Genomic DNA, 25,920 nt, shown 5'->3' on the forward strand with positions numbered 1-25,920 from the left:
GTCCCATGTTTCATGAGCTGAAATAAAATATCCCAGAAATGTTCCATATGCACAAAAAACTTATTTTGCTCAATTGCTGTGTACAAATTTGTTTACATCCCTGTTAGTGAGCATTTCTCCTTTGGCAAGATAATCATCCACCTGACAGGTGTGGCATATCAAGAAGCTGATTAAACAGCACGATCATTACACAGGTGCACCTTGTGCTGGGGACAATAAAAGGTGCAGTTTTGTCATACAACACAATGCCACAGTTGTCTCAAGTTTTGAGACATCTGTGGCATAAGCCGCCTCCAACGTCATTTTAGAGAATTTGGCAGTACATCCAGCTGGCCTCACAACACGTGTAACCAAGCCCGCCCAGGACCTCAACATCTGGCTTCTTCACCTGTGAGACCAGCCACCCGGACAGCTGATGAAACTAAGGAGTATTTCTGTGTGCAATAAAGCCCTTTTGTGGTGAAAAGCTCATTCTGATTGGCTGGGCCTGGCTCCCCAAGTGGGTGTGCCTGGCTCCCAAGTGGGTGGCCCACCCATGACTGCGCCCCTGCCCAGTCTTGTGAAATCCAGAAATACAAATGACTTTACTTAAAGACAGTCACCTTATTGGAGGACGGCGCTGCCAATAAACTGCTTGGACCTCAAACTAGAATAGTCTCTCCAAACAGGCTACGCAGACCAAACAGGCGACGCAGACCCGGTAGAGAGAGTGGTGAAACAGAGAAGACACTGTCCTGTCCTGCTGACTTTTGATGCAGTCTTTACCCGACAAAGTCAAGTTAGGATGTGTCAGTTATCCCGTGAGAGATTTTGTCCCGATTTTGTCCTGCCAAGCTTAAAGTCATGTTCCCGCAGTGTGTAGGAGGGAGATTCCTAGATGTGAGAAGTGTGCAGGAGGGCATGAGACAAAGGAATGTGTAGTGTTGGTTGAAAAAGTTGTGTGTGTAAACTGTAGGGGTACCCCTGGTGCTGGAGATCAGAAGTGTCCGCTGAGAGAGAGGCAGGGTGATGTCGCCAGGATTAGAGTAGTATAGAAGGTGTCATATGCTGAGGCAGTGAAGAGAGTTGTAGAAGAAGATAGGTACAGGGTGAGGGATCCTAAGAGGATCCCTGTGAGTAGGCCGAGGCCAATGGAGCGTGATAGGAATAACATGTACTACAGTAAGGTTGGTTTCTTAGCATTCATAGCCATGGTTATCAACTGTACCGCAGAAATAGAATGTAAATCAAAGAAATAGATGTTGTTGTACCAGCTGCAGAGAGACGTACTTGAACGATAGTGTCCCGTCCTCCCAGGCTGCCGGCCTGGTGTAGGATCAGATAGAGCCAAGTAGTGGAATAGTGGTGAGGTTTTAATGGGTGTAGGGTTTGTTGGTAGGGCCATTTCTTCTGCCTTTTTCCCCCCTTTCTTTTTTCCATTCCCTTGTGTCACAAAGTGTAATGAATTCACACTCCAGAACAGTAGGTGGAAACACAGGGCTAGAAAAGAGAAATAGATTAATAGCGAGGCCGTCACCGGCCTCACACTCCACTACAGTAGGTGGTGTTGTACGCACCTTTCAGTTAGTTGCGATCCACTAATACAAATTTAAAGAAGAAGATGAAGCGGGCGCCTCCTTTCAATACAAGTCCATCACCCAGACAGAGCTGAGTAGTTGAGTACGAGAAACAACTGTCACAAACAACAACCAGTATGGGTCATTCAAATGTGAGTACAAGCCTTTTATAATATAAAAGAGGATAAGAAGAGGACTCTCTCACCATTGTTTGTTTTGTATAGTTAATATCGGCTGTGAAATACTAACGGCCAGGGGCGCCATTTTAGAAGTGGGGGAGGGGCATACTTTTTTTTCATTTTATTATCATTATTATTTTTCCTCTTATTTTTCCTCTTCCTTTATTATTATTCTATTTCCTCTCCCTGTCACTCACTCCCTCACTCACCAGTCACAAATACAGTCAAGAATATTAGAATACTATTTTACGATTCTCAAGCATTCTGTTCCTCCTCCTTACTCCTTTCACTGTCAATCCTTCACCTAAACAATTCTCATGAGACAACATATGCTTTTAAGATTATTCATAAGTTATTCATAATTCACAGATGAGAAAGCAGCCACATTCTGTGCTCTTCAGTGATATATGATTACAGAGTTCAGTTTGACATTCTTTTTCAAGAGTCCCAGAAATAGAAATCTTTATACATTTTTGGGATTGTTTTTCTTATCACTTATCCTGTTGGGGCCACTATGGATACTTACCAAATTAGCCTGATCTGCATTGCCCTGTAAACAGTTTGCTGAGATGAAGACGTTTTGTATGGACTGTCAAGGATAGTTATGGCAAGTGTGTGTATGTTAAATGACAAGGTTATGTGGATATTTTGAAACCAAGTAAAGTGATGAAACAAAACCACACTGTCTGTTTTCCTTTTTGAAGCAGGTACCCAGCATGAGAAATACGTAAACGCACGAGGAATGGGATGTAGGAGGCCTGCACTAGCCCACCCATCCTTAAGTCTGAAACATCAGGGATCCTCCAGTCACAGGCCTTAATCTCAAATGTTAATGAATTCTCAATAATATCTCCTGTGGTAACATAGTAAAGTCACATTGGCCTGTGTGTAACCTAACTTCTGTGTAAGAAAAATAGAGGTACTGTATTTGAAGTGTATTCTCATTTGTCTTTGGCAATTGAAGAGGTCATAAAGCATCTCTGCCTCTTGAATTCTAATCCTGGTATTATACATGCAAAAACGTGTGACTGCATTGAAACATGGAAACAGTCACCTGGGGTCACACTCGCATATTGGCTCAGTCAATATTTACCAGGTAATCTGTCTTGCTGTTGAATTGTCCTAATGCCATATCTTTTTATGAGGCATTTCCTGATGCCCTTATGCCCTGGCTGCTCTGATGGCTTTAGTAGCTTGGGAAAGAGTGTGTCCAATAGATAGTTTATGATGAATGGAACACAGGGACATTTGTAAGAGAACCTTTGCTTTCCTTCCATCTGCCACAGAAATCATTTTCAGAGATCACACTCATCTCAAGACTGCGGTAGCAGAAAGACTCATCTACGTCTCCCCAAACACGAAATCTTAATAAACCTAATCTATTAGTCACAATTGTCTTGTCTCTTTGTGTTGTTGTATTGTTGGGGGTAATGACAGTTGAAATGAGCTGTTCTAGAAAGCTGCAGCTGCCACTTGATGAGTCTCATTTCCCCACAGGGGTGGCATTTGACTGTGAAAGCAGGTCTTGGCCTTCATTTATGGATCTCCACAGGTAAGAATGACTGAGCCATCCAATGATCACCCACCTCCTGCAAAAATGAGACTGAATATGGAAAGAAAGAAAAGTGGTAACTTTCTCTTATGCCATTTTCACAGCCTACATTCTCACGTCTATAACGATGTACATTATTGTAATTTTACTAATGAATACCAAGTAAGAAACAACACAGTGGCTCAAGTGACAAGGCTCATATGACATTTTTTTATGACATTTATCCCCACCCCAAACCCAGCAACCACTGTGCCACAGCATCTCACCACTATGTCTATATAGATCTGCTATTTTCTCACCTGTATTCTATTTTCTAATTTAACTGGTAGATTAAACCATGCATTATTTACCACGCTTTTTGCCAAGAGGTCCTAAAATGAACATCAGAGCCGTGCAACCCTGTTGATTAATTTATGTGGTGCTGTTGTCTATTGGTGATGTTTCCAGCTCCTCTAGAACACCTGCTGGTAACAGCAGTGGGTACCACCTGTGCTTTCAACACACATATTTGTATACTGCTAATGTCTCCATCTACAAGGGAAAGAAAGTTTGCAGTCAGCATAATGAAAAATAATACATGAAGCTAGTAAATAAAAAGAAACAGGTGAATTACGACTCTTATCATAATGTGATCTAATCGTATTGGTAAAGCGCAGTGTCCATGGTTGCCTTTATATTTAAGCTGTGGCCTCTCCATCTGACCTTTCCCTCTCTTTGATCATGAGAGTAAGACTGAGAGATAGACCTTGGAATGTAGCTGTGGTTGCCTAGTTACTGCTTCCACAAGGCTTCCAGTGGGTTGCCTTGTTGCCTCCTCTCTCATTGGACCCTTTGACAGAAAAGCTAGTCCAGTGATGACAGTGATCTGTGTACCTCCACTGTTCTACCACATATCTCTCTCTCTGTTGAGCTTGAAGACTTGACAAAAGGTATCAGGACTAGAAGCATCATGCTGCTCATCCTCCCGCAATGTTATCAATTTAGGATAGAACATTTACAAGATTGCTTGTTTTACAAGTGATTAATTGCAAGTTGTTAGATCTGGCCCAAAATGAAAAATATATAGTATTCACTGTAGTATTTATTCACTGTGTTTTTGTTTTTTTTAAACACTACAATGAATACTGTAATATGTAAAGTAGTGTTTACAGTTAACTATAGTAAAATAAATGTAGTCATATGTGGCTCAGTTGGTAGAGCATTGCACTTGCAACACCAGGGTTGTGGGTTTGATTCCCATGGTGGACCAGCATGAACAAATATGAAAATAAATGTATGCACTCCCTACTGAAAGTTACTCTGGATAAGAGTAACTAAATAACTCAAATGTAAAAATATATACTGTAGTAATTCAAGTAGTGTTTTTGTGGACTGTAGGGTTTTGCAGATGTGCCTGTATTATTTACTATAGTGTTTCTGGTTTATGGAGGCTTTCTCCTTGAGGAAACCTACTGGAGAAATACTACAAGAGTAAAATTGTCCATAAATCTGTAGGTAGGTACAGTCATGGCCAAAAATATTAGCACCCTTGCACTTTTTTCAAGTAACTCACAATTTTCGCAAAAAATAAGTTGAAATTGACCAAAGTACACTACATGACCAAAGGTATGTGGACACCTGCTCATTGAACATCTCATTCCAAAATCATGGAAATTAATATGGAGTTGGTTCCCCCAATAACAGCCTCAATTCTTCAGGGAAGGCTTTCTACTAGATGTTGGAACGTTGCTGCAGGGACTTGCTACCATTCAGCACCATTCCTCCTCCACAAACTTTACAGTTGGCACTGTGCATTGGGGCAGGTAGCGTTCTCTTGGCATTCGCCAAATGCAGATTCGCATGGTGATCTTAGGCTTGTGTACGACTGCTCGGGCATGGAAACCCATTTCATGAAGCTCCCGACGAACAGTTATTGTGCTGATGTTGCTTCCAGAGGCTGTTTGGAACTTGGTAGTGAGTGTTGCAACCGAGGACAGATTATTTTTACGCGCTATGCGCTTCAGCACTCAGCAGGCCCATTCTGTGAGCTTGTGTGGCCTACCACTTTGCAGCTGAGCCGTTGTTGCTCCTAGACATTTCCACTTCACAATAACAGCACTTACAGTTGACTGGAGAAGCTCTAGCAGGGCAGAAATTTGAAGAACTGACTTGTTGGAAATGTGGCATCCTATGACGGTGCCACGATGAAAGTCACTGAGCTCTTCAGTAAGGCCATTCTACTGCCAATGTTTTATGGACATTGCATGGCTGTCTGCTCGATTTTAAACACCTGTCAGAAACAGGTGTGACTGAAATAGCCAAATCCAATCATTTGAAGGGGTGTCCACATACTGTGTGTGTGTGTGTGTGTGTGTGTGTGTGTGTGTGTGTGTGTGTGTGTGTGTGTGTATGTATATATATATATATATATATATATATATATATATATATATATATATATATTACACATTCACTATATATATTATTTCACTGTTAATATTAGAAACTTTGTTTTTGATCCAGAACTTAAATATATTAATTTAAAATCAGTAAATAAACAGAAATGGCATTGACAAAATTATTGACACCCTAGACTTAATATTCGGTAGTACAGCCTTTGGTCAAAATAACTGCAATCAAGCTCTTCCTATAGCCATCAATGAGCTTCCTGCACCTCTGGACTGGCAGTTTGGCCCACTCCTCTTGTGCAAACTGCTCCAGTTTTTTCCATATTTGAAGGGTGCTTTCTCCCAACTGCGGTTTTCAGATCTCTCCACAAGTTTTAAATGGGATTTAGATATGGACTCATTGCTGGCCACTTCAGTAAAGTCCAGTGTTTTGTCTTGAACCATTCCTGTGTGCTTTTTGAAGTGTGTTTGGGGTCATTGTCCTGCTGGAAGACCCATGACCTTCGACAGAGACGAAGCTTTCTGACACTGGGTTCGACATTGTGCTCCAAAAAGCCTTGGTATTATCCTGATTTCATGATGCCATGCACACGTTCAAAGCACCCAGTGCCAGAGGCAGCAAAGCAACCCCAAATATCACTTAACCTCCATGTTTGACTGTAGGGAAGGTGTTCTTTTCTTTAAAGGCTTAATTTAGTTCTGTAAACAGATGTTTTACCAAAAAGCTATAATTTGGTCTCATCTGTCCACAGGACATTCTCCAAGAAGGATTTTGGAATGTTCAGGTGTGTTTTGGCAAATTGCAATCGGGCTTTCTTATGTATCTCTCTCAGCAGTGAGGTCCTCCTGGGTCTCCTACCATATAACCCCTTTTATTGAGTTGGCGACGGATAGTGTGAGTTGAAACTGTCGTACCTTGTGTCTGAAGGTCAGCTTGAATCTGTGTGGCAGATGATCAAGGTGCTTTTTCCACCATTCTAACAATCCTTCGCTGCAATCTTCTATCAAGTGTTCTCTTGCGGCCACGTCCAGGGAGGTTGGCTACAGTGGCATGGGCCTTAAACTTCTTGATAACATTACGAATGGTAGAAACAGGAACATCAAGGTCTCTGGAGATTGACTTGTAGCCTTTAGATTGTCCATGCTTGGCTACAATCTTGTGTCTGACCTCCTCAGATAATACTCTGGGTTTCTTTCTTTTCTCCATGCTCATTGCAGTACACAAAACAGGAGAATGAGTCCTTTTCTCTATTCAAACTGGTTGAATGAGTGATTTTCATATTGCAGGCACCTGCAACCACCACACGTGAGTTCAATTCCAAAGTAAAGGACAATCAGCTGCTTGAAATCTAATTATTTTTAACTACTTCTAGAAAGGTGCTGATAATATTGTCTAGGCCATTTTAGGATTTCTGTGTGGAATAAGCTAAGATTTAGTAAATTACTCCGATTTTTTTTTGTTTTGTTCAGCTGCAAACCAAAGACATACATATGTGTATACCAAATAATTTTTTAATTTGCAGTTTTCTGAAAGAAATGGTGCATTATTTGAAAAAAGGTCAAGGGTGACAATATTTTCGGCCACGACTGTAGGTAGGTAGGTACGACTGGGGTCTTCAGCGCTTCTGCTATTATCTATAATCTGTAGGGAACACAATATATGCTATATACTTGGCATGTAGGTTTCTTTTTCATGTGTGGCACAAATTGGGATATTGTGGAGGGGAATAGGCAGGGTATATTTGTCCCTTCAGAAATCACCTCTAACAGTGTCTGGTTGTTTCAAAGCTATACATTATCTCTAGGCCAAGGTTATTTTACAAACTGTGTTGCTAGTCTCATCTAGACTAGGTTACATCCTCCCACTGTAGATGGTGTTAAAACTGCATAATATACGTTAGACTGAGGAAAGCCCTTTGAGAAGAGAAGTCTCAGACAAGGGCATTTCTGCCTGTGTGAAAATCTGTTCTACAAGCTACTTTTAATCTGTCTGTCTGCATATTTCAAGACATGGCATATGAGGGTGCAGTGAGGTTGTTGTACGATACTTTTCTCATCAATCATCTTGAAAAAACACGTACTTAACTGGAAATCAACCAATCCTCCATTATTAACACAATGGAAAGGTCAAATGCTTTATCACCAACATGTTGAAAGTGTGTGGGCAATGGAGAGAAACAAAATGGTGCAGTTTGAGGTCATGTGGCGGAGAGTGATGCAGGCGCTGGAGATGAGAGGTGTGAGCAGGTCAGTTCTGGCTACAGCCAGCTCTACTTTTCCGTATCCCTTAAAAAGACCCTGAAAGACCCTATCCAACTAAACCTATAGTCTGAATGTCCAAGATTAGTCCGAAATATAATAATTGTGTTGTAACTGTATCCCACACTAAGGTTTTGTCCCATGTTTACAAAATCTATTAAAACCATTGTTCTGTATCTTCATTTGATATTTTACACATTCAGTTGCTCATTGTCAAGATGATTGAGTGAATGCAATCTGTGTAAATCTGAGAGATCAATTGTCTTGTTAAATTGAAAGTGAACAGTATTATACAATAGTTTTATATTCAGAATGGGATTAGTTTTACCCATTTTTGTACCCTTTAATACCTTATCAAATCTATTTCATAAAGGATAATACTCCACATAGTGTGCAGGGTATGTTCAATGCCAGTAATTTCAATTACATCAACAAGATAGCCCATAGGGGTGATTATCTGGTTCGTGTGTTTGCGTAGTATGAGCAGGGTGGCAGACAGACACATTGAATGTGTTTTTTTTATTGGAGATAAGAATATGACCAACCTATTCAGTTGTCAACAGGATATTACACGCATTGTCTCATTGTCAATTGTCTTGCATGAATGCAACTGAATGTACTCTTACTTTGTTTTAAATTCCCGAAGCTATGGGCAAACTAACACACGTTCCACAGCTGTAGAATTCAAATCAAATCAAATGTATTGGTCACATACATGTTTAACAGATGTTATTGCGGGTGTAGTGAAATGCTTGTGTTTCTAGCTCCAACACTGCAGTAATATCTAACAATTACAAGTCACATGCGCCGAATACAACAGTACAACAACCTTACAGTGAAATGCTTACTTACGAGCCCCTAAACAACAATGCAGTTATATATATATAAAATAAAAAGTAACAAGCAATTAAAGAGCAGCAGTAAAATAACAATAGCGAGATAATATACAGGGGGGTACCGGTACAGAGTCAATGTGTGGGGGCACCAGTAAGTCGAGGTAATCTGTGCATGTACGTAGGTAGAGTTATTAAAAAGTGACTATGCATAGATGATAACAGATAGTAGCAGCGGTGTAAAAGAGGGGGGTGCAATGAAAATAGTCTGGGTAGCCATTTGATTAGACGTTGAGGAGTCTTATGGCTTGGAGGTAGAAGCTGTTTAGAAGCCTCTTGAACCTCGACTTGGCGCTCCAGTACCGCTTGCCGTGGGGTAGCAGAGAGAACAGTCTATGACCAGGGTGGCTGGAGTTTTTGACCATTTTTAGGGCCTTCCTCTGACACCGCCTAGAATACGGGTCCTGGATGGCAGGAAGCTTGGCCCCAGTGATGTACTGGGTCGTACGCACTACCTTCTGTAGTGTATTGCGGTCGGAGGCCGAGCAGTTGCCATACCAGGCAGTGATGCAACCAGTCAGGATGCTCTCGATGGTGCAGCTGTAAAACCTTGAGGATCTGAGGACCCACGCCAAATCTTTTCAGTTTCCTGAGGGGGAATAGGTTTTGTCGTGCCCTCTTCATAACTGTCTTGGCATGTTTGGACCATGTTAGTTTGTTGGTGATGTGGACACTAAGGAACTTGAAGCTCTCAACCTGCTCCACTACAGCCCCGTCGATGAGAATGGGGGCATGCTCAGTCCTCTTTTTCCTGTAGTCCACAATCATCTCCTTTGTTTTGATCACGTTGAGGGAGAGGTTGTTGTCCTGGCACCAGATGGCCAGGTTTCTGACCTCCTCCCTACGGGCTGTCTCGTCGTTGTCGGTGATCAGGCCTACCACTGTTGTCATTGGCAAACTTATTGATGGTGTTGGAGTCGTGCCTGGCCGTGCAGTCATGAGTGAACAGGGAGTACAGGAGGGGACTGAGCACGCACCACTGAAGGGCCCATGTGTTGAGGATCAGTGTGGCGGATGTGTTGTTACCTACCCTTACCACCTGGGGGCGGCCCATCAGGAAGTCCAGGATCCAGTTGCAGAGGGAGGTGTTTAGTCCCAGGTTCCTTAGCTTATTGATAAGCTTTGAGGGCACTATGGTGTTGAACGCTGAGCTGTAGTCAATTAATAGCATTCTCACATAGGTGTTCCTTTTGTCCAGGTGGGAAAGGGCAGTGTGGAGTGCAATAGATTGCATCATCTGTGGATATGTGAGGGCAATATGCAAATTGGAGTGGGTCTAGGGTTTCTGGGATAATGGTGTTGATGTAAGCCATGACCAGCCGTTCAAAGCACTTCATGGCTACAGACGTGAGTGCTACGGGTCGGTAGTCATTTAGGCAGGTTACCTTAGTGTTCTTGGGCACAGGGACTATGGTGGTCTGCTTGAAACATGTTGGCATTACAGACTCCCAGGGAGAGGTTGAAAATGTCAGTGAAGACACTTGCCAGTTGGTCAGCGCATGCTCGCAGTACACGTCCTGGTATTCCGTCTGGCCCTGCGGCCTTGTGAATCTTGACCTGTTTAAAGGTCTTACTCACATCGTCTGCGGAGAGCCTGATCACACAGTCGTCCGGAACAGCTGGTGCTCTCATGCATGTTTCAGTGTTATGTCTCGAACCGAGTATTGAAGTAGTTTAGCTCGTCTGGTAGGCTCGTGTCACTGGGCAGCTCTTGGCTGTGCTTTCCTTTGTAGTCTGTAATGGTTTGCAAGCCCTGCCACATCCGACAAGCATCAGAGCCGGTGTAGTATGATTCGATCTTAGTCCTGTATTGACGTTTTGCATGTTTGATGGTTCGTCGGTGGGCATGGCGGGATTTTTTATCAGCTTCCGAGTCCCGCTCCTTGAAAGCGGCAGCTCTAGCCTTTAGCTCAGTGCGGATGTTGCCTGTAATCTATGGCTTCTAGTTGGGGTATGTACGTACAGTGACTGTGGGGACGACATCATCGATGCACTTATTGACGAAGCCAATGACTGATGTGGTGTACTCCTCAATGCCATCGGAGGAATGCCGGATCATATACTGTCACGGATCCCTCGAACTTTCATTACGCACACCTGGCCCCTATACCAGTGATTAGTAACTGTATAAGTGTGTCCTTGGTTTACCATTGTCCAGTCGATTATTGTTCCCATGTCCGTTGGTGCGTGTGGGTACCTGTGCTGTGTGTTTTGGATGATTACGGGTCTCGTCCCGTGTGTTACTCATTGTGCGCTTGTGTTATTTATTCGAGGTACTCCTCGTTCTTTTGTTTGGGTTTCAACCCTGTGTTTTGTGTAGTGTTTGTTTGGTCTTCGTCCCCTTACACGGCACGCCGTAATTTTGGTATAATAAAAAATAAAAAAAGTTTACGCATTCCTGCGCCTGTCTCCCGAATCATTCATACCAGCGTGACAGCTTATGGTGGAATACAGCTCATTGAGTGCAGTCTTAGCGCCAGCTTCAGTCTAATGGTATGCAGACTGCTACGAAAAAAACAGATACACTCTCTAGGTAAAAATCTCTTGGCCACAACCTAAAAGATACAGCTCATCATGAGATACTCTACCTCAGGCGAGCAATAGCTCGAGACTTCCTTAGATATCGTGCACCAGTTGGTATTTACAAAAATACATAGTCCCCGCCCCTCGTCTTACCAGACGCCGCTGTTCTATCCTGCCGATACAGCTGTATGCTGATAATGTCGTCGTTCAGCCACGACTCCGTGAAGCATAAGATATTACAGTTTTGAATATCCCTTTGGTAGTTTAATCTTCCGCGTAGGTCATCGATTTTATTTTCCAAAGATTGCACGTTTGCTAGCAGAATGGAAGGCAGTGGGGGTTTATTTGATCGCCTACGAATTCTCAGAAGGCAGCCCCCCCTCCAGCCCCTTTTTCTCCGCCTTCTCTTCACGCAAATGACGGGGATCAGGGCCTGTTTCCAGGAAAGCAGTATGTCATTCACATCGGGCTTGTTGGACTTGTTAAAGGAAAAAAAGGATTCTGCCAGTTCGTGGTGAGTAATCGTGTCCAGAAGATCTTTTCAGTCATTAGAGATGGTAACGGCAACATTATGTATGAAATAAGTAAAAAAAGAAGTTACAAACAACACAAAGAAACACAAAACGTCAGCATTCTTCCCCCGGCGCCATTGTGGATAAATAGATACAGTATATACAAATGAGTATAGCACAAATATGTAAACATTATTAAAGTGACAATTCCTTGTTGCTTCTCTGACCATGACTATTAGCTCTGTACTTAGTTGAGATTGGTTTAGCACATTAGTAATAGGGTGTCCACTATAGAATACAGATATTCTCTCCTACTGTACCAACTGCTCTAGTGCCTCTACTTAAAGAAAAACATGTATCCATCTCATTACATGCGGTGGTTGAGAGGAAAAGCAGGTTGAGTTCATTGGTCCACGCAAAATGTGAAGAGTAGAAATAATAACTTATGTAAAGTAAATTGAATCTGTCAGTCAGACTGAAAGAGCATAACCATGCCATTTGGACTCTTAATATAGCAAGTTTAAGAAAAACGTTCTTAGAGTTAATAATAATCTCCTCTAAATTTCTCAAAGTAGGCTTATATTATTTGCCAATATAATGGCCTGAATGATACATCTGCATGTCGGAAAAGTGAAACATCCCATTTGTAGTCTTGCTCACCAGAAGAAAGTATGGCACTCCACAGCAGCTGTAGGAAGAGACTATCCTGATTGTAAAGTCCAACATTCCACATTGTATTTCAGTGCCATCTGGTGGTGGTGTAGGCTTGTCGAAACATACAGTGAGCTCCAAGTATTGAGATAGTGACATTTTTGTGTTGTTGTCGTCTCTTTTGTTCGCCTTCAAAATAAGTTATCAATTGAACATCCAAACGGATACAAATAGTGGAATAATGCCATATTTGGACTAGACAATGCTAAACAAGGTTGGAGTGTTACATAACTTACAAATAAATACAATAATTAATACCATTTACAATAAACAGTCAAATAATATCCCTCTGGATGTATTATACTGCATAATTGCATTGGGGGCATACATGTATGCACTGTACAGCCTTACCTATGGAGTGTGCGCCCATGAAATTGGGTATCAGCCTACTCAGTGACACCCACAGATTACAAATCCAAAGAGTTTACACAAATATTAGCGTCATAGCTCTTATTGCAGGTCTCTGAAACCACTGAAATGAACCACATTAGATCACCAGTCAGCCTATTGTGCATATCTTTTGTCTGACCTCCTTAGACTCAAGATATAAAAGTATTCAGACCCCTTGACTTTTCCCACATTTTGTTATGTTACAGCAAGAGGTGACCCGTCATTCAGGGCAGGTGAGTTCAGTGTTCTGTCACACTACGTCACCCGCCTTTAGTAAGGGGAGACATCAAGAACGTGAGCCCTCCGGTGTCCTGCCATAGATTAGAAGTGCCCTTCCAAGAAGGCTCAAGGTCATTGGCCACAGAAATGTAGTCAAATCATGTTATATGTACAGTAGCTTTGATTGGACTGATCATGTCAACATCTTACTTTCACAATCTTAGCTAGCAGTCATCATCATGAATCAAGTCTACTGGCAAATCTTTTTTAATAATGAAGAGAAAATATAGATAAAACATATCGGTGCTCATTGGCCATTGGAGATATACATTACACGACAATTTGGAAATCGCAAATTCAACAATGAGTTGTTTGGAAGGAATCGGTGACAGTAGCTATCCGCAAGCCTTGCAATTGGGAAGGCAGACTGGGAAAATATGTTTTGAATGGTCATCCAACACAGAATTATAAATACTTTTCTTTGATGACAAAATTTGCCCACAAAGGACCAGCGCGCACAACGAGTCCAAAAATGTTTTATATGCTGCTGCATAAATGATGTAATATGCCAGGGAGATATGGTCAGGCATATGTTTTTTAAAAAGGCAGTAAACAAGGCTGAATGAATTGTTTTGCTGCCAGACAAGGCTCCGCTGATAGCCAGGTGTAGCGGTGGTAAGGATTCACTCCATTGTGCTGGAAAGAAAGCTCTGCTGTTGGGACAGCTTTATGTAGGCCCTAACAGTTTGTGGGCACCGTTTGTCGCCATTATAAATGAATGTATTGTTTACTGTTGTGTAGTGGCTTTCTGAAGAAGAAAAAATGGTTTGCCCCACCATGATTTATATGCTAAAATCTAAAACGTATTTACAAAAAAAGTATAATCTCAACAATCTACACACAATACCCCATAAATGACAAAGCAAAAAGTGTTAACATTTTTGCAAATTTATTGTAGATAAAATCAGAAATACCTTATTTACATAAGTATTCAGACCCTTTGCTATGAGACTCGAAATTGAGCTCAGGTGCATCTGGTTTCCATTGATCATACTTGAAATGTTTCTACAACTTGATTGGAGTCCACCTGTAGTAAATTCAATTGATTGGACATGATTTGGAAAGGCACACAACTGTCGATCTAAGGTCCCACAGTTGGCAGTGCATGTCAGAGTAAAAACCGAGACAGGATTGTGTCGAGGCACACATCTGGGGAAGGGTACCAAAACATTTCTGCAGTGGCCTCCATCATTCTTAAATGGAAGAAGTTTGGAACCACCAAGACTCTTCCTAGAGCTGGCCACCCGACCAAACTGAGCAATCGGGGGAGAAGGGCCTTGGTCAGGGAGGTGACCAAGAACCGGATGGTCACTCTGACAGAGCACCAGAGTTCCTCTGTGGAGATGGGAGAACCTTCCAGAAGGACAACCATCTCTGCAGCTCTCTACCAATCAGGCCTTTATGGTAGAGTGGCCAGACGGAAGCCACTCCTCAGTAAAAGGCATATGACATCCCGCTTGGATTTTGCCAAAAGGCACCTAAAAGGACTCAAACCATGATAAACAAGATTCTCTGGTCTGATGAAACCAAGTTTGAACTCGTTGGCCTGAATTCCAAGCATCACATCTGGAGGAAACCTGGCACCATCCCTACGGTGAAGTATAGTGGTGGCAACATCATGCTGTGGGGATGTTTTTCAGCGGCAGGGACCGGGAGACTAGTCAGGATCGAGGGAAAGATGAACGGCGCAAAGTACAGAGAGATCCTTGATAAACCTTCAGAGTGCTCAGGACCTCAGACTGGGGTGAAGGTTCACCTTCCAACAAGACAACGACTAAGCACACAGCCAAAACAATGCAGGAATGTACTTGAGAGGCCCAGCCAGAACCCAGACTTGAACCTGATCAAACATTTCTGGAGAGACCGGAAAATAGCTGGGAAGCTACGCTCCCCATCCAACCTGACAGAGCTTGAAAGGATCTGCAAAGAACAATGGGAGAAACTCCGCAAATACAGGTGTGCCAAGCTTGTAGCGTCACACCCAAGAAGACTCGAGGCTGTAATCACTGCAAAAGATGCTTCAACAAAGTACTGAGTAAAGGGTCTGAATACTCATGTAAATGTATTATTTAAGTTTTCTAAATTTGTAAAAACCTGTTTTTGCTTTGTCATTATGGGGTATTGTGTGTAGATTGAGGGAAAAAAACAATTGAATCAATTTTAGAATAAGGCTGTTACATAACAAAATCTGAAAAAAGTCAAGGGGTCTGAATACTTTCCGAATGCACTGTACACAGTGGACTGTACAGACTTACTAATAGAGTGTGCACCCATAAAATGTTGTATCAGCTAGGATCTTTTGGCAGGAACCAGGTTACCAAGATTTACCAGGATTTCCCACCCAAACCCATCCCCTTTTCCTGGGATAAACAATTGTGAGAAACAAATAAATGAGATATATGAACAGAAGTGATGGGGGAAAGTCTATACAATTACATATCACAATATATACATATTTTATATTTGACTACAAATAGGGTGTAAAAATATATTTAAATAATAAAGGCAGCGTTAGCCAACGCTCGTTGGAGCCAAAATGTTTTCAGCACTTTTTTCCCCCTGACTGATCAAAACTAATTTGCTCTTGCTCTCTCGTCTCTCTCCGGCAGAGATATAGTTAGAAATATGTTTGGAACGTCAAATCGCAGTGCATATAGAATTGTGAGAATCGATATATATATATATATATATATATATCGGCACATAAGTATCATGATAATATGATAATATCGTATTGTGAGGTCCCTGGCAATTCCCAGCCGTAAGGAACAGTGTGACGTTAAATGGAACTGTTAAATGATATGCAATGTCTAAATCTGTCTCATACTATCTTCTCTGCTCTGCTATCCGCATGATCAATAATCGTGTGTGCGTTGTTGTAGCCGATAATATTTACTCATACAAATCGCCATGAATTCAAAGCACATGCATCGTTTATCCTGAAACTGTCCGCGCGACTTTGAAATGCAGCTCCCGAGTGGCGCAGCGGTCTAAGGCACTGCGTCTCAGTGCTAGAGGCGTCACTAGAGACCCTGGTTTGATTCCACACTATATCACAACTGGCCATGATAGGGCGGCGCACAATTGGCCCAGTGTTGTCCTGGTTTGGCCGGGGTAGGCTGTCATTGTAAATAAGAATTTGTTCTTAAGGATACCCTAGGATAGGGGGCGCCACAGCGCATTTTGAAAAAAATTCGTTCCCATTTTCAACGGCCTACTAAGCAAACTCAGAAGCTAGGACATGCATATACTTATTATATATGGATAGAAAACACCCTAACGTTTCTAAAACTGTTTGAATGGTGTCTGTGAGTATAACAGAATTCATATGGCAGTCAAAACCCCGAGACCGATTGAAACAGGAAGTGGAGTTCTGAATTGTGGACTCGACTTCATCACTTTGCCTATTAATCACACCGTGAGCAATGGTTCACTGAGCACTTCCTATTGCTTCCACTAGATGTCCCCAGTCTTTTCACAGTGGTTTGAGCCTTATACAGTCGAAACTCAGTGAATGAGACGCATTGGAAATTGGTCACAGGGGATGGGCCATCACCATTATGACGTTGGCGGCCCAGTCTACCCCCACCTTTGGAAACGTTTCAAAACACTCTGCAATCGTCCCCGTCGAATCTTATTGGCTCTCTTGGTGTTACAGGCCCTGAAGATGAATGTTTTACAACGTTTGACATGTTTGAACGAACCTAGAGGAAGTAAAAAGTACATTTTCCGAAACTACTGTCCCGCGCACGTCGGATGATTTGGAGATAGCCCTAGGACACGCTACCAACAGCAGGCTAATGGAACATGAATGATGGACTTTTTCGACCGAAAATACATCTGTTGTGGACCTGGGATTCCTGGAAGTGCTTTCTGATGAAGACAACTAAAGGTAGGCGATTATTGACAATATTATACAAGATCAGATGTGACTTGCGATTGTTCCAAGATGGCTAGTTTTCCAGGCTCATTTTCTGAGTATCGCATCTCCTTTTATCGCAAAGTGTGATTACCCAGTAAAGTTAATTTAAAATCTGGTATGACAGGTGTTCTCAAGAGATATTCATCTATAAATGTTAGATTGACAATATAAATTTAAAAAATTGTTTTCGAATAGTAATAAAGGGAAGTATGCACTGTTTCCCGGGACGCATTTGAGGGGAAAATAGTTAGTCAACGTCAGACGCCGATGTAAAATGCTGTTTTTATATATAAATATGACCTTTATTGAACAAAAGAATGCATGCTGTGTGTAACATGATGTCCTAGGTGTGTCATCTGATGAAGTTTGTAAAAGGTTAGTGCTGCATTTAGCTGTCTTCTGGGTTTATGTGACATATGCTAGCTTGAAAAATGGGTGTCTGATTATTTCTGGCTTGGTACTCTGCTGACATAATCTAATGTTTTGCTTTCGTTGTAAAGCCTTTTTGAAATCGGACAGTGTGGTTAGATTAACGAGAGTCTTGTCTTTAAATAGCTGTAAAATAGTCATATATTTGAGAAATTGAAGTAATAGGATTTTTAAGGTTTTGAAAATCGCGCCACGGGCTTAAAGTGGCTGTTACGTAGGTGGGACGAATTCGTCCCGCCTAGCCCAGAGTTAACAGACTTTCCTAGTTAATGAAAGGATACAAAAAAAAGTTAATACATTAAAAACATTGGCTCCAACGGGAAGCATTGATGCACTCTGCTTTTAGAGAGCCCACTTCAGAAGAAAAAAATACAAGTTAAACAGGTACGGCCCACAGCCTATGGAAAATATTTTTGTTTGATTCTTTGCTACAGGGTAGTCCTACCAGGTCCTGCATTAAGAGCTATTACCTTAATAATATTTGTGTAAACTCTTTGGAATTGTAATCTGTGGGTGTCACCGAGTAGGTGAAGCTGGCTGTACAGTGGACATATGCATGCCCCCAATGCAATTATGCAGTCTAATACATCCACAGAGGGATCTGAATTTTTTTTTTACTGTTTGTCAAATTAATTATTATTGCATTATTTTTAAGTTATGTAACAACATTCCAACCTCGTTTAGCATTATCTAGTGGTCTAGATATGGCATTATTCCACTACTTGTATCCATTTGGATCAGTTTCAATGGTGAGCTTTTATTTTCAGGGTGCTTGCACCCAGTGGTGGAAAATGTACACCATTGTCATACTTGAGTAAAAGTAAAAGATACCTTATTATAAAGTAACTCAAGTAAAAGTGAAAGTCACGCAGTAAAATACTACTTGAGTAAAACGCGCACGACCCACGTGGAGTTCCAGGTCTCCGGCAGCCTCTGGAACTGCCGGTCTGCAGCCAACAAGGCTGAGTTCATCTCAGCCTATGCTACCCTCCAGTCCCTAGACTTCCTGGCGCTGACGGAAACATGGATTACCACAGATAACACTGCTACTCCTACTGCTCTCTCTTCGTCTGCCCACGTGTTCTCGCATACCCCTAGAGCATCGAGCCAGCGGGGTGGTGGCACTGGAATCCTCATCTCTCCCAAGTGGACATTCTCTCTTTCGCCCCTGACCCATCTGTCTATCTCCTCATTTGAATTCCATGCTGTCACAGTTACCAGCCCTTTCAAGCTTAACATCCTTATCATTTATCGCCCTCCAGGTTCCCTTGGAGAGTTCAATGAGCTTGACGCCTTGATAAGTTCCCTTCCTGAAGATGGCTCACCTCTCACAGTTCTGGGTGACTTTAACCTCCCCACGTCTACCTTTGACTCATTCCTCTCTGCCTCCTTCTTTCCACTCCTCTCCTCTTTTGACCTCACCCTCTCACCTTCCCCCCCTACTCACAAGGCAGGCAATACGCTTGACCTCATCTTTACTAGATGCTGTTCTTCCACTAATCTCATTGCAACTCCCCTCCAAATCTCCGACCACTACCTTGTATCCTTTTCCCTCTTGCTCTCATCCAACACTTCTCACTCTGCCCCTACTCGGATGGTATTGCGCCGTCCCAACCTTCGCTCTCTCTCTCCCGCTACTCTCTCCTCTTCCATCCTATCATCTCTTCCCTCTGCTCAAACCTTCTCCAACCTATCTCCTGATTCTGCCTCCTCAACCCTCCTCTCCTCCCTTTCTGCATCCTTTGATTTTCTCTGTCCCCTATCCTCCAGGCCGGCTCGGTCCTCCCCTCCTGCTCCGTGGCTTGACGACTCACTACGAGCTCACAGAACAGGGCTCCGGGCAGCCGAGCGGAAATGGAGGAAAACTCGCCTCCCTGCGGACCTGGCATCCTTTCACTCCCTCCTCTCTACATTCTCCTCTTCTGTCTCTGCTGCTAAAGCCACTTTCTACCACTCTAAATTCCAAGCATCTGCCTCTAACCCTAGGAAGCTCTTTGCTACCTTCTCCTCCCTCCTGAATCCTCCTCCCCCTCCCCCCCCCCTCCTCCCTCTCTGCGGATGACTTCGTCAACCATTTTGAAAAGAAGGTTGACGATATCCGATCCTCGTTTGCTAAGTCAAACGACACCGCTGGTCCTGCTCACACTGCCCTACCCTGTGCTCTGTCATATCCTGGCTCTGTCATATCCTCACATGGTCTCTCCTATCATTGCTATGCAGACGACACACAATTAATCTTCTCCTTTCCCCCTTCTGATAACCAGGCGGCAAATCGCATCTCTGCATGTCTGTCAGACATATCAGTGTGGATGACGGATCACCAGCTCAAGCTGAACCTCGGCAAGATGGAGCTGCTCTTCCTCCCGGGGAAGGACTGCCCGTTCCATGATCTCGCCATCACGGTTGACAACTCCCTTGTGTCCTCCTCCCAGAGTGCTAAGAACCTTGGCGTGATCCTGGACAACACCCTGTCGTTCTCCACTAACATCAAGGCGGTGACCCGATCCTGTAGGTTCATGCTCTACAACATTCGCAGAGTACGACCCTGCCTCACACAGGAAGCGGCGCAGGTCCTAATCCAGGCACTTGTCATCTCCCGTCTGGATTACTGCAACTCACTGTTGGCTGGGCTCCCTGCCTGTGCCATTAAACCCCTACAACTCATCCAGAACGCCGCAGCCCGTCTGGTGTTCAACCTTCCCAAGTTCTCTCACGTCACCCCGCTCCTCCGCTCTCTCCACTGGCTTCCAGTTGAAGCTCGCATCCGCTACAAGACCATGGTGATTGCCTACGGAGCTGTGAAGGGAACGGCACCTCCATACCTTCAGGCTCTGATCAGGCCCTACACCCAAACAAGGGCACTGCGTTCATCCACCACTGGCCTGCTGGCCCCCCTACCTCTGAGGAAGCACAGTTCCCGCTCAGCCCAGTCAAAACTGTTCGCTGCTCTGGCACCCCAATGGTGGAACAAGCTCCCTCACGACGCCAGGACAGCGGAGTCAATCACCACCTTCCGGAGACACCTGAAACCCCACCTCTTTAAGGAATACCTAGGATAGGATAAAGTAATCCTTCTAACCCCCCCCCCCCCCTAAAAGATTTAGATGCACTATTGTAAAGTGGTTGTTCCACTGGATATTATAAGGTCAATGCACCAATTTGTAAGTCGCTCTGGATAAGAGCGTCTGCTAAATGACTTAAATGTAAATGTAATGTAAATGTAAAAGTCTAAAAGTGTTTGGTTTTAAATATACTTAAGTATCAAATGTAAATAGAATTGCTAAAATGTACTTAAGTATCAAAAGTAAAAGTATAAATCATGTCAAGTTCCTTACATTAAGCAAACCATTCGGCACAATTATTTTTTTTAAATTGACAGATAGTGTTGGAGAGTGGCTCAGACATAATTTACAAGCGAAGGGTGTGTGTTTAGTGAGTCCGCCGGATCAGAGGTAGTAGGGATGACCAGGGATGTTCTCTTGATAAGTGTGAGAATTGGACAATTGTTCTGTCAAAATGTACTTTTGGGTGTCCGGGAAAATGTATGGAGTAAAAGTACAAAATATAAATAGTAAAGTACAGATCCCCCAAAAAACTACTTAAGTAGAACTTTAAAGTATTTTTACACCACTGCGTGCACCCTATTGTTGCTAGCTAAGCTTCATACGTCACCGTTTTACTTCCAATGGCTTGCGATTGGCTTGTGTGGCTGTACGTCGACAACATCACAAAAACCACGCTCTAATCGTTGCACATAGAGTGGGCTATATAGCTGAGCCTATATAGCTATACATTTATATCTGCATCGTTGCGCCACATAACAAGGCGAAATCAGCTAACTACAATGCTAGGAAAAAGGGATTCATAAAGGACCTATATTACCATGGAGTCCTACGATATAATAGCAAATCAGCCTGTGGTTATTGATAATGTAAGTAGCCAACACCATTGGTAAATGTAACGGTAACTAAGGTAACCGAAAAGTCGCTAACGTTAGTTAATGGGTGGTGGTCGTTGTCTTGTTTATAGATAAAGTTAGCTAGCTAGCTGATTAGCTAGTGGTATGCTTTTGCAAACCCTCTTATTGGCTAGATGGTTAGCTAACAAGATTAGCTAGCTAAAGCCACAGAGATCAAATATCTTTGCTAAAGCCACTGACTAGCTTTGCGACTCAGTCAGTAGCTAGTTAGCTACCTGCTTTAGCATTGTGAGATGGGAAGGGTGATAACCAAGGCTAACAACAAGCTAACGTTTGATGGTTGCATCCCCAACCAATCCATCCCTATGCAGTATGCTAACTATGGGGAGCTCCCAGAGTAAAACAATGTATCTTACTTTTCAACAGTTAGGTTAGTTTGCCAGCTAGCTATAAATAAGTCTAGCTAACGTTAATTATGAAAGAAAGGACGAGTTAGGAAACTAGCGCATCTTCTAACGTTAGGCTAGATTATTAACAGCCTTTCTCTTCAGGCTACTTGATAGCAGCATCATTGAAATAAAATTAAGAATAATTTACTTATGCATCATTGTGTTGCTGATCGTAATCAATACAAGGCATTAGAGTACAAGAATTAAGGAACAGCATTTTTACTATTGATATTGGGGTCTGATACAGTACTTTACAATAGGCCGGTGTGCTGCCCCTCAGCACTGTCTCATGACTACTGACTGATATCACTGTACAAACAGGATGAACAGAGACGCCCTCAGTCCCTATAATAAATGAGTTAATATATGTAGCCAACATTGCAAGGACCTACATTTTCTTACTTTCTCTTTCAGGGCTCAGGTGTTGTTAAAGCTGGTTTTGCAGGAGACCAGATCCCCAAATACTGCTTCCCAAACTAGTAAGATCAAACACTACAGCCATCTCAACACTATAATATTAAATACTTAAATGTATTTGACTGAAATGCTTTGTTTGAATGAAATGTAAAATGATCCATGTGTTTACCTTCTAGTGTGGGTCGTCCAAAGCATGTTCGGGTGATGGCAGGTGCTCTGGAAGGAGATCTCTTCATTGGCCCAAAAGCAGAGGTACAGTGCTCTTCTAAGACTGATGCCTGTGGCCCTGTGTCACTGATAATGTAAAGGGATTTATGGGCCTCTATGCCTATATGTAGGCTGTTTTTAACACTAAATCTGTATTTTTAAACAAAATATAGTACTTTGGCTGCTATTCCAAAGACTTTCTCTCTCCATGTGGTTGTAGGAACACAGGGGGCTCCTGTCTGTACGGTACCCAATGGAGCACGGTATTGTGAAGGACTGGAATGACATGGAGCGCATCTGGCAATATGTGTACTCTAAGGAGCAACTACAGACCTTCTCTGAAGAGGTATTTTTCTCTGGTTTCTGTGACACACACTTATTCTGGGTACTTTTAATTTGATCATGAGAGCTGGTGTTCTCTCTTAGGGCTTCTTGAAGTGAATATGAATTTGATTTTTTTTTTTTTTTTACTGTTTCACTGCATTGACTTTCTTTTGCATTTCTCCTAATGTCCTTTAGCATCCTGTGCTGCTGACAGAGGCCCCCTTGAACCCAAGTAAAAACCGGGAGCGTGCAGCAGAGGTGTTCTTTGAGACCTTCAATGTACCAGCACTCTTCATCTCCATGCAGGCAGTATTAAGCTTGTGAGTTTGTTTTTCCCTTTAGATATCTTGTTTGCCAGCCTTATGTTGGGCATACCGGTACATTTAAAGAATTCACTCCCTGAGGAGGAAAATGGTTGTCACTAGTTATCACAGCCATATAGGTCATAAAACCCCTCCCTCCTATGGCTGTGGTAGCTAGTGACAACTAAGGAAACCCCAGGTTAATATGACATGTAATGCATTAGTAACTGTAGAGATATTGCAGATATGCCACAGGCCGGACAACAGGAGTGGTGCTGGATGCTGGTGATGGGGTAACCCATGCTGTGCCCATCTATGAAGGCTTTGCCATCCCTCACTCTATCATGCGGGTCGACATTGCTGGGCGTGATGTCTCACGCTACCTACGCCTGCTACTGCGCAAGGAAGGCTATGACTTCCACACCTCAGCTGAGTTTGAGGTTGTGCGCACTATCAAAGAGGTATGGATGAAGAAATTCTAGTATTTTTGATGGGGTCAAGACAAATAGTTGTATACATCTTCAAGACACTAATCAGTCCTGTTATTCGTTTCATTCTTTGTCCTTGACACCTGTCACCCTAATTGTTTACCTCTGCAGAGAGCATGCTACTTTTCACTGAACCCACAAAAAGATGAGACCTTGGAGACGGAGAAGGTGCAGTACACTCTTCCTGATGGCAGCACATTGGATGTGAGTCATGTTAGATACATTCTCAAAATGTTTAAGATTGTGTTCTGGAAGTTAAATATTACTACTTACTGTTGTATTTTACTGAATAATTGACAGCTTGTTATCCCCTTTGTAGATTGGCCCTGCTCGGTTCAGAGCCCCAGAGCTCCTCTTTCGTCCAGACCTGATAGGGGACGAGAGTGAAGGAATCCACGAAGTTCTTGCTTTTGCCATCCAGAAGTCCGACATGGACCTGCGACGTACACTCTTTTCCAACATTGTTCTCTCTGGGGGCTCCACACTCCTCAAAGGTATGGACTAGAGTCCTGTCCCACCAATTACATATTGAGGACTGTAGCAAACAAACTCCACTCCTTCAGTATTGGCTAATTGTATTACTCTCCCTGTTTAATTCTTTTTCTGTCCCAAAGGTTTTGGTGACCGGTTGTTAAGTGAAGTAAAAAAGTTGGCACCTAAAGATGTGAAAATAAAGGTATTTGCTGCCTTAACCTTGGCGCTGTATTTACCTAATGTATGAGCACTGAGCAGCAATTTCAATGTAGTATGTTTAATGTTGGTGCAACATATTTCTGAACTAGTTGTGCTGTTTCACAGCCAGTTTATTTTCCTGTTTTACTCTGTTAGATCTCTGCACCTCAAGAACGACTCTACTCCACGTGGATAGGGTAAGTAATGTCATGTGATCAGCCACACTCAGATTAGTCTGTTTTCAGAGTAATGGACAGTAATGATCCTCTGTTGTATGCTTTAAGGGGCTCCATCCTTGCGTCACTGGACACCTTCAAGAAGATGTGGGTTTCAAAGAAGGAGTATGAGGAAGACCGAGCACGTGCCATCCATCGGAAGACCTTCTGAAGAGACTGGCGGTGCTCCTATTCTGCCCCCAAAAAAGTCCAACTAGTCCACCAACTTACATTATCACCAACTCCCTGATGGGGAGAGCCCATGACTCCCTATGGCATGCCTTCTACCGACTCCCCTACACGCCATATGACAGGGAAACTGGCCAGGACTGGCAAAGTGTTGACCAGCATTTACCAGACAGACCCAGAACCTGTCCCAATGACAAGGCTTTAAGTTGCATCTCTTGATATTGTGGATTTTTATTTTTGTTTAACACGTTCAAGGCATTGCTTGAATCAAATTATGTATTTATTCTGCTGTGTTATGCCCCATAAAATCCATCACTTAAATGACAATGAAGGTGAACGTTATGCTTTACTTTCATAGATTCAATTAAGACTTGTTTTTACCTTTTGGGCGTTGTTACTGTGGCACATTAAACAGTGTGCAAAGATACCTTAAGAACTAGTTATAAAGTTGTCTCCTTATTTCCCACAGTCTGAATGGAGACAGTTTAAATGTTAAAATATGACCCAGTGTACTGTAACTTACACCTCGACTCCATTTAAGTGTTGCTTCATATTCAACTGTTGAAAGATGAGACACTGATGGATAAAAAAAAAAATGTACAGATGTTGCAATTTCTGAGAACTTTCCTTTATTTCAAACCCAAGTGGATCTAAATTCTATTAAATATTTGATCAGTTCATCATTTAACTCAACATTGTAAGGAGACTAATATTAAATCTTGAGTGGACCATATGAGTTAAAAGCACTGTCACATTGGAGAATATTATCCAAACTGGTATGGTTTACTTCCTCTAATTAATCTGAACTTTAAACTGCACCAAAAGGTATGCTGACATGATAATGGGTTGGTTGTCATGTTTTCTGCTGGATATTTGCAATTTAAACCGAATTGGAATTACTGACTTCATTTTATATCAAAATGTGTATTTATTTTTTTTTGTTTCAAGAGGAACCGTGTGACCATATCCTGCTGGTATAATAACTCCTTTAAGCAAATACTAACACTAAAATTAACAGTATTGCTGAAAGAATGCCTTTCATTATAATAAATTAGTGCACTGCTGGGATGTGGTTATTTTTGTTGTGCTGAATACATTAGCAACACTGATTTTGAATAAAATTCTCACTGCAGATCCTCTCAAGCT

General features: G+C 42.5%; 1 protein-coding gene and 1 non-coding gene across 2 annotated transcripts; one reads left to right on the forward strand and one right to left on the reverse strand.

Moving 5' to 3' along the window:
• Positions 1-4,712: 4,712 nt before the first annotated feature.
• On the reverse strand, positions 4,713-4,766 carry LOC123729351 (U7 small nuclear RNA). Its single transcript, XR_006761137.1, has one exon. It is a non-coding gene; the product is annotated as a U7 small nuclear RNA (small nuclear RNA).
• A 16,540-nt stretch (positions 4,767-21,306) lies between these two features.
• On the forward strand, positions 21,307-25,213 carry LOC106579867 (beta-centractin). The gene is made up of 11 exons (XM_014160178.3): positions 21,307-21,523; positions 22,375-22,439; positions 22,554-22,629; positions 22,805-22,930; positions 23,104-23,228; positions 23,455-23,671; positions 23,810-23,902; positions 24,018-24,192; positions 24,313-24,374; positions 24,527-24,567; positions 24,655-25,213. Exons 1-11 carry the CDS (start codon positions 21,476-21,478, stop codon positions 24,755-24,757), a joined length of 1,131 nt encoding a protein of 376 aa, XP_014015653.1. The 5' UTR covers positions 21,307-21,475; the 3' UTR covers positions 24,758-25,213.
• Positions 25,214-25,920: the final 707 nt, after the last annotated feature.

This window comes from Salmo salar, chromosome 20 (genome assembly GCF_965601325.2).
Source record: "Salmo salar chromosome 20, fSalSal1, whole genome shotgun sequence".
Lineage (NCBI taxonomy): Eukaryota > Metazoa > Chordata > Actinopteri > Salmoniformes > Salmonidae > Salmo > Salmo salar.

Excerpts from the sequence above, each read along its gene's own strand:
- LOC106579867 (XM_014160178.3), top strand. The coding sequence starts at position 21,476 with ATGGAGTCCTACGATATAATAGCAAATCAGCCTGTGGTTATTGATAAT. Across the intron at positions 22,630-22,804 it reads TCATTGGCCCAAAAGCAGAG|GAACACAGGGGGCTCCTGTC; the intron begins GTACAGTGCTCT and ends ATGTGGTTGTAG. Across the intron at positions 24,568-24,654 it reads CTCTACTCCACGTGGATAGG|GGGCTCCATCCTTGCGTCAC; the intron begins GTAAGTAATGTC and ends GTATGCTTTAAG.